At 55.8% G+C, this 9017-nt stretch overlaps 2 protein-coding genes across 2 annotated transcripts; one reads left to right on the forward strand and one right to left on the reverse strand.

Annotated features, from left to right (window-relative positions):
* Window positions 1-331: 331 nt before the first annotated feature.
* On the forward strand, window positions 332-967 carry MONBRDRAFT_37611 (uncharacterized protein; the record flags this gene model as incomplete). The annotated part of the gene is made up of 2 exons (XM_001746965.1): window positions 332-493; window positions 679-967. 2 exons carry the CDS (start codon window positions 332-334, stop codon window positions 892-894), a joined length of 378 nt encoding a protein of 125 aa, XP_001747017.1. The 3' UTR covers window positions 895-967.
* Window positions 968-1465: 498 nt separating this feature from the next.
* On the reverse strand, window positions 1466-7126 carry MONBRDRAFT_32974 (uncharacterized protein; the record flags this gene model as incomplete). The annotated part of the gene is made up of 11 exons (XM_001747094.1): window positions 1466-2324; window positions 2429-2520; window positions 2718-2882; window positions 3064-3211; window positions 3377-3682; window positions 3851-5986; window positions 6109-6299; window positions 6467-6564; window positions 6668-6764; window positions 6843-7002; window positions 7092-7126. The coding sequence occupies 11 exons, from the start codon at window positions 7124-7126 to the stop codon at window positions 1466-1468; spliced, it is 4287 nt and encodes a 1428-aa protein (XP_001747146.1).
* Window positions 7127-9017: the final 1891 nt, after the last annotated feature.

The raw sequence follows: 9017 nt of genomic DNA on the forward strand, positions 1-9017 counted from the left end.
TCCATCTCTCTCTGTCTCTCCCTCTCTCCCTCTCTCTCTGTCCTCTTGTGTCTCTCTGTCTTTCTCTCCCTTTGTCCCTCAGTTCCTCTGCCCCTCTCTCGCGCTCTCTCTCTCGGTCTCTCTTTCTCTCTCTCTCTCTCTCTCTCTGCGTCCCTCTCTCTCTCTGCGTCCCTCTCTCTCTCTGTCGGTCTCTCTCTCTCTCTCTCTGTCTTTCTGTGCAGCTGTCCTTTCGTCTGGGTCTTACCTCTCGACATTGGTGGTGGTGCTCATGGGCGTCTTCATGTGGCTTGTAGGTGGTTTTTTCCCCCTCTCCAAACGATACCAAAGCAACATGGCTGCCTCTGGCGAGATTCCCCAGGCCTGGGTTGACAAGGTCAAGGAGCTGCTCGGCGGCGAAATCTTCACCAAGGAGCAGCCCGGCAAGTGGGAGGGCAAGGCCGGTGGCCATGTTCCCGTGGTCTCCAAGAACGACGATGGCACCGTCACCGTCAAGGTTCGTTTTGTTCTCGCTTGACGCCAAAAAGCATACGCACTCCACTGACAAGCCAGATTTGCTTCTTGCTCGTGGCCACCCTCCCACCAAATAACAAAAAAACAAACACACACGCACACACACTCGCCGCTTGTGCCGACAGACCCGCGACTAGAGTCTCACCGCTGGCATCTTTCTTCGTTTAGGTGCCCCATGTCATGAAGAAGGGCGAGAAGGACGAGGATGACCACTGGATCGAGTACGTCTTTGTCCAGGACGCCGAGGGCAACATCGTGGCCATGAACAAGTTCACTCCCACCGACGCCGCCGCTGCCATCAGCTTCCAGCCCGAGGCTGGCAAGACCCTCACCCCTTTTGGCTACTGCAACCTCCATGGCATGTGGAAGGGCGAGCAGTTCTGACTCCGTTCCCAGGCTAAACTCTAGTTCGTCCCCGCTGCCATTGACATGTGAATTCAACTTTTTTTTTTGTTCCAACTGATTATGATGATGCTTTCGTCCAACGAGGCGAGCTACCTTCCCACCCCCCCACTTTTATTTCTTCGGTTGCCCCTTCATCATCAGCAAACGTGCCCAGCAGCAGGGACAGTCCACAAAGGTGGTCGCAGGCACAAATAAGATTTAAAGGTTTCTTCAACGGCGTTCACGCTCGAATCTCAAGCCCAGGGATCAGTTGGCGATGTTTATTCACAAGGACACACGCGTCATACTTATCAGCAATCACAATTTTTTTCAAAAGTCGGCACAAAACGAGCCTTGGCTTTCTATCAAACACGTCACCCAAAAACACAAACCAGAAACACAGAACATGTCTTCCATAACCATCAGACACCGCCGCGGTAGTGGCAGCAGAAGAGGGGAAGAGGAGTAAAAGAAGAAGATAAACAGGCATCAGTCAGATATCAAACATTGAACGGCCCGCGACACGCAGGGCAAAAAGCAGTCAAATTGGCCAACTACTAGTCAGACAAGTCTACAAGGAGAGCTGCTCCAGGTCGTCGGCATGCGAATCAGGGCCGGAAGGAGTCAGATTGGCAAGATCGTCCGGTACAGGGCTATGGTGGTCATCCCGACGGCCCGGTACAGCGGCAGGCGAAAATGCAGTCGGCACCACGGTCGTGCTTCGCTCCACGCCCGCCCGAAACATGACGTGCGAATCAGCTGGCTCGCCGCTGCGCTGATCACCGGACCAATGACCGCTGCGTTGGTCATCGCTGTCGGTCCACGAATCAAACGAGTCAAGGTGGTGACGCCGCACGGCTTGTGGGGTCCAATCCGGCGAAACTGCAACCTTGCCGGCAGGTGCAGCCCCACCCACGTCCATCGCGGCGTGCAGGCTCATCGGCTGCGACTTGGGCAAGTCCAGGTTGGCCAGGTCGGGTGTAACCTGCTCATCACCAAGCACCGTCAGGTGGCCCGTGTCCGTTTCAGAATGCAGCCGATTGCGCTGCATCGTCGTCGTCTGCACACGCGCTTGCATGGCCATTGCAATCAAATCGGCTGCTGCCGGCCCACCGTACGAAAAGGGAACCGGCAATGCCACTTGTGCGTCATTGTCACCATGGCTGCCATCTTCTAATTGGCCGTCCCGACTTGCACCACCGTGCACAACAACACTCTGAGCCGCCGCGTTGGGTCCAGCGCTAACTGGAACCGAGCCTGCAATGGGAAATGCGGGGGTGGAGCCGGGAAGGCCAGGTGACAAGGGTGGAGCCGCTGCGTTCACAGCGTTCTTGGACTTCCGTTGGCGCAGCACGTCCTGTTCCTCTTGACTAATGGCCTCCACATGCGCATCAAAGCGCTCCACAATCAGCTGGTCATCCAGCGGTAAGCTGTTGTACAGACACCACAGGTAAGTGAGTGACCATGTGCCCATGCTTTGTGACAGCCGATGCTTCGAGTGCCTGCGTCTCCATCCTACACAGAGCAGACCTACCTCATGGCCAATTCGATGATGGTGTCCAAATGCGTTGAAACATCATAGCCCAAGCGCCGAAGGCGCATGTAAACTTCCTGGCGATCCTCCATCTGTTTTCGCCGGATACAAAGAAGAAGAAGAAGAAGAAGAAGTGACAATTGAGCAGTCATTCACATGTCAAAAAACAAAAACAAAAACAAAAATAAACAAAGCAAAACACCACCACCAAGATGGTTGCTTGACCAATCAGAGAGGGCGGGGCCTGCAGTCGCTTGAGGGGCGCGCACAAGCAGGATACAGTTCATACCTGCAGCAGCTGCGCTTCATGCAGCTTGAGCAATGCCAGGACCACGCGGAAAATCACGTTGTGACCATGTACAAAGATCAAGTCCCACAAGCGTAGAGTCAGCTCAGTGTCACACATGTCCACGAACATTACAAAGAACCATTGAAAGGTCACCAGCGACAGATCCTACCGGGGCAACACGCGACGTGAGCGACGTGAGCGACGTGAGCGACGACGACGACGACGACGACGACGACGACGACAACAACAACAACAACAACAACAACAACAACAACAACAACAACAACAATAACAACAACAACAACAACAATCGCATCGGTGCTACAACACAATGCATGTGTCATACCACTTCGAGCTCGGCCAATCGGGCGCCCAGCGCAGGAAGATGAACCTGGACCAGGTCCACCATGACGCGTTGATCTGCACGAGGCGAGATCATGGGATCGACATAGTAGCCCACAGGCATAATGTGGTCAATCAAAGCGACCATGCCCCTGTGTCATACAAAGCCCGGCGCCATCAAGGGTCGTAGAACAAGGACATCCACGTGAGAAGCCGATGAGACCTCCCCTCTCCTTGAAAAAAAAAAAAAAAAAAAAAAAAAAAAAAAAAAAAAAAAAATCAAGCCGAAGGGTACAGGTCAACAAACAAGAACGCACCAGAAAGCCACTTCCTCCGGCAAGAAGAGTAGCAGAAAGGCGGCAATGAAATTGAAACCTTGGCAGTAGCCAATTTCAGCGTTGTGCAGCGCAAAGCTGTTGAGCACACGCCGAAGACAACGCCAACCACGACGGCGACGATCCTGAAAAAAGCGATTGTGGGGAAAAGTGCGTGGCAGATCGAGCATAATTTGTGCATCGCAAGGACTCTTGCCCCGACGGCAGAGCTCGTTGTAATAGTTGCCGCCACGCGCGGCGCGCTCCTGCCCAATCCAACGATTGAGCAACACCGACCACACACTGATCCTATCATCGTCACACAGCATTGAGCAAGGCCAGGCGAGGTGAGTCATGGCCAGCAAGACCTCAGAAGGACACAGGCAATGCGCGCGCAAACGCCACATTAATGCCATGGATGCGTCGCTTTTCGCAATCTCCAGGCATGCAATGCCAAAAGCAGCGCCAGATACTGACCGATGTTGATTCGGGACGCCATTGGCAACGCAGGTGGTCAGTTGTGAGTCTTCAGAGACCCCTTCCAAGTTGGGGTGGTCTGCCAAGAGCTGTAACCAGCTGCTGTTTCGGTGCTCGCGCGCCGTGATCGTGGCCTGCGCACTAGGGGGCAGTTCGTCGTCCAGCATCAACATCCAAGAGCCATCTTCGTTACGCAAAAAGGTATCCAATGCAAAGCCATAGCGGTTGTATGCCATAAAGGCATGGCGGCTCTTGCCGTCATCCACGGGCTCCTCTTCAAACGGCGAAAAGTGCGCAAGTGACAGCTGCTGGCCTGGCGCCAAAAGTTGCCACCAAGCGATGGTGCCGTCCTGTGAGGCGCCGGATGAGAGTAGGACATCGGTACTGACAGGCAGCAGGAAGCGTGCGGCATCGGCGTGTGCATCAATCTCCTGCAAAGGCTCGTAGGTGACCGCGTCCCATACCAAGAGGGAGCCAGTGGCACATGCGGCCCACATGCGTCCAGTGATGAGGCGCAGGACAACGATGCCACCACAATCGGCATGGACCTCCCAGATCATGTTGCCGTCCGTCAAGCTCCAGACTTGGACCATGCCCAAGTTTTCACAGCCGGTCCAAAGATCGTTGTTCACGCCGAGCTCCAGGCAATGCGCAGCCACTGTCATGTGGCGGGTGTCACCATTCCGGCGCGAGCCGAATGACGAGTAGGAGCTGCCCAGGTAGACCAAATTCTTGTTGGACACGGACGAGGGTGGCGTCGGGCAATCCTCACCGTCCAGATTGGCTCCACGGCGATAGAAGCGTGGAAGCTCATCAGGTGAAAGGGTGGCAGCGCCACCGCCATGAAAGCCGAGAATTTTACGGAGGCGATCCTTGGCCCAAGGCTTGCTTTCCTGGGCCGCGGGTGCCTCTTCCTCGCCGAAAACGGAGACGACGGAGTGTGGCGATGGCAGAGCAGAAATAGCACCGGGGGGATTGCTACTCGCGCTCGTCAGTGTGCTGAGCCGTGGATGGGTGGCTTGGCTCAGGTCGGGCAAGAGGGGTCGCGCTGCAGAAGGGCGTGGCATGGATTCGCCCACACCAGAGTCACGCACTGGCATCTTGAGCGGGCTCGTATCAGCCGAGCGGGCAAAGCGCTCAGCTTGAATGGGCTTCCATTCGGCGTTTAGGCCACTGTCCGAGGAGACAACGCCGGCGGTGGAAAAGGGAGCAAAGCCGGCCTTGGTACTTCCGGAACGGGGGCGCTCGACAGCCAAGGGGCGCGAAGTGTTTGGGAGGACGAGGGAGCTCACCGAGCCTCCACTGGGGGGTCGGCCGGAGGACACGGTGGGCTGCGCTTCTGAACGTTGCCGTTGGTGCTCTCGGGCCGATTTCATGCGGCGTAAGAAGGCGTTGGCCTGAGCTACGGGGCCACTGGCAGTGGCAGCATCAGGAAAACCGAGTTGCTCTCGCTCGCGCGCACGAAAGAGGGAGTTACTGCGTTCTCTGGGACCCCCGTTGCCGGCGGGGTGTGGGGACAAGCGGTTCGGAGAAAGAGGCCGGTTGCGACTGCCGGTGGGTGATAGAGTGCCGCGGTTGCTGGAGAGCGCCGGCATGGAGCCACGGCGCGAATCGCTTCCGGATCGACCATCGTTGCTGCTAGAGTTGGAGAGCAACTTGATAGCCCGCTGGGCGGCAGCATTGAGTTTGCTAGAGTTTGAACCGGCGCGCGAGCGGTTGGTCATGGGCGGGCGGTGTTGGTGGGGCAAAGCAGGTTGAAAGTGTTGCTGGTGCTGGTGCAGCTGTTGCTGTTGATGATGTTGTTCGATGGCCGAGGCCACGAGCGCAGCTGGGTGAATGGAATCGTCCTCTGGAGCGGGCATGGACTTTGTCGTAGTCGTCGAGGCCATACTCATATTGCTGCCGACAGACATGGTGTCGGCCATGCTGAGAGCAGCCAGCGAGTCCAGGTCGGTGGAAGCCGAGGCACGCTGTGAGTATGAGGTGTAAGAGGACAAGTCTGCTGCATGGGCAGAGTGGCTGGTGGTGGAGGATGTGTTTGGGGTGGCCGGGGCCGGTACAATGCCGTGGGGTAGATGTAGAATGGCTCGGTGCAGTTGCAGGTCGTACACCACAATGGTGCTGCCGGCGGCCAACCTAGGTCGTGAGTAGCCCGCGGGATGGGAACGCGCAAGAGGGCGTGAGAAGTGGGGTTGGAGCTAAGTTGCGAAATGATATGCATCGCTTGAGGAAGACTCGATGAAAGATGGGCAGCGCACCAGAGTTTGTCTTGGTGGTAGCGAAGGCTATAAATGCGAAGCTGCTCATTTTCCTTGAGAGCAGCCCGCACTTCCGAGGCCTCGAGATTGACAACCGCCACAACTTCGGGGTTCCGGCCTGCAGGGTCCACGAGGTCCCAGCAGGATATTTGCCCGTTTAGGGATCCGAACCAGATGCGGCCCTTGTCATCCTAAGCGCAGGCCACACTCGTGAGAAGTCTTGTCGGCAGTTTTGGTGTCTCACTGATGAGGTTTGTTCGTCCTCGCTCTCCTCGAGCAAAGGGCAAACAGGGCGAACAGGTCGCTGGATTTGAGGGTTTCCGTCTGAGAGATTGGCAGCGAAAGAAGTGCAGGTTACCTTGTGCACACACGAGACGGCGTCGGAGTGAAATTTGAGCTTGTCAAGGATTTTGTGGGTGCGGGCATTGGTCACGGCGATGGTTCCATCATAGGCCGCTATCATTTTGCGCGGGTTCGGTTTCAGCGCACGCCAGGGACACGTGGGTGAGGTAGAGGCACATGGTGATGACATTGGGTTGAAGCGATGGCACAAACGGACCGGTCCAGACATAGCCGTCGTGGTAAAGGATGGCGGTAATGAGCTGGGAATGTATTTGAATGGTGTTGTCATGACGGCCGCTAATGGGCAGGACAATCTGGGAATGGGTGTCAAGGCAAGACGGGCACAATGAACCTGGGGCCGGAATCGCAGGGCGCAATGGGCATGGGCGTACCTCAATGGCACCATTATCAAGGCAGCACCAGAGGCGGTAGTGGCTGTCCAGGTGAGCAATGGTCTTCAAGGCTGCGACCTCTGGTACGGGGTCACCCATGCGCTTGCTCCAGGGGACGAGAGCCAGCGCTTCAATGGTGACATTCTCTTGTTGCTTTTGCCTGAGGGGGGCGAGCAAGGATGGGACTATGAAGATGGGCGACGTGGTGTGTCGCATTGGTCAGAGGGCGCGAGTGGGGCATAGCCGCACCTCGGGTTGAAGCGGGTAACCAAAGCCTTGGCCATGGTGTTGATGGGTACGTTGGATTAGAAGCACCAGGGCAGACACGGGCAGGATCCGGATTGGGCAGAGGTGGGGGTGCGGTCGAGGCTTAGACGTAGTCGAAGAGCCTTTCGGCCCACGAGGACCCAGTGTGGTCCCGCATTACCCGGCACACGACCACGCTCGGGAAAGTGAAAAAAATGAAAATTGAAAAATCGAGGCGCTTTGCGAGTGTGCAGCGCGCAAAGGGCAGTCCAGCACTCGGATCGTGAGTCAGGATCGGAGAGAGGTGGGAGAGGGGCTAGACGCCAACACGAGAGGAACCGACTCTAGAATCTACATAAGGAGAAGACCCAGGGGAATACAGATGTTCGGCACGGGAAGCGCCGTGTGGGTGCAAGTAAGTGAGCAATGCCCGGCGGTTGGTTGGGTCCGCACTGACCATGTGGTCCGTGCGCGCGCGCTTTCTCTGAATCCGAACACAAAGCGGACGCTTGCACCAACCTGCACTCGATTCTGGCCGATCTTGAACGCAAGGCCACCGAATCAATGTATGGCATCAAATGCTGTCGGTGCGCCCAAAGCGGCAGGTGTGTGTGTGGCGCCGGAACGGCGGGGGCGATGACGAGCAAGGGCTGGAGCAGCACCAACGGGGCAGTCGCAGCGATGACGGCAAATTGTGAGAGAGAGAGAGAGAGGGAGAGAGAGAGAGCACGAGGGTTAGCGTTGAGAGAGAGAGCGAGAGAGCGGGAGAGAGCGGGTAGGTTGATCAGAGAGTGGGATATATATGGGGCCAACTGGAGAGAGTAGTTTATGGATGGGTGAAAGTGGAGAGAGAGGTGATGAATCGGGATAGACCAAGCTGGGTATATAATGGGAAAGCAGAGAAAAATATGTTTCAAGAGTCGAATTCAGACAAATGTGTACAATCAAGACAATATGATGAGGACCAAGGTAATCACAACCCAATATCAGAGAATTGTCCTTGCCACCGATCTTGCCAACGCTTCATGTGTTTGTCACGCAAAAAATGAATGAAAAACACAAAGAGAGACAGAGAGAGAGAGAGAGAGAGAGAGACCACGAGGTCATGTTAGATTCCGGTCACGCAGGTACATCAACTCTGATATCATCGACATAAACTTACTTTGGTTCAGTGTTGTAATCTACTTCAACCTAAAATATTGATGCTTGTAATTTATTAGGGCAGAAGTAAGGGGGTTGGTGCCGGGCATATGGGGCGATCCCGGCTACTGCTGCTGCTGCTGCGGCGGCGGCGGCTGTGCATGGCCCAGATCCGACTCCAACAACGGCGAGCGCCTCGGGACACGGGTTTGAACTCAAAACGCATAGCGGGCAGCAATGGTACAATCAAACACAATCAAATCAGTCCCCCTCATGAGTCATCATCACATTGTGGGAGCCAACGGTCACGTGGTGGCTTGACCATCGTCTGAGAAGGATAGCGGAACTTTTTTTTATTTATTCCGATTTTGGGTTTGGGGTTTGAGTGGGGCGGGGTTTCATCGTGAAGATGCACACACGCCAAAAGCGCCACATCTTGTGCTGCCCCATTCCTTGCCCCCTTTACCCCCTTCTTATGGGAACGCCGGGGCTTTCCACATCAAGCAGCAGTAAGAGCACGATAACGAGCACGGTGCCTGCCTTGCCTCATACTTGTCTCGTGTCGATCTGCGTCACCTTCCCTTCTTGTTTTGTGCTGCGGCCGTCAACTTTTCACAAGCAACCCCTCTCTCGCCTTTGGGCTTTTTCGCCGCTTCTCGATGAGTTTGCAGCGCTCGACAGCTGCCGTCGTCCGCTTATTGCAGTCCAGTTGAACGTCGCACGGAAAGTCATGCATCCCATGCACGTGACCAACTCTGCCCACATCATTTCTGCACAAATGATTCTTGG

Source organism: Monosiga brevicollis, genomic scaffold (assembly GCF_000002865.3).
Source record: "Monosiga brevicollis MX1 MONBRscaffold_15 genomic scaffold, whole genome shotgun sequence".
In the NCBI taxonomy this organism is placed as follows: Eukaryota; class Choanoflagellata; order Craspedida; family Salpingoecidae; genus Monosiga; species Monosiga brevicollis.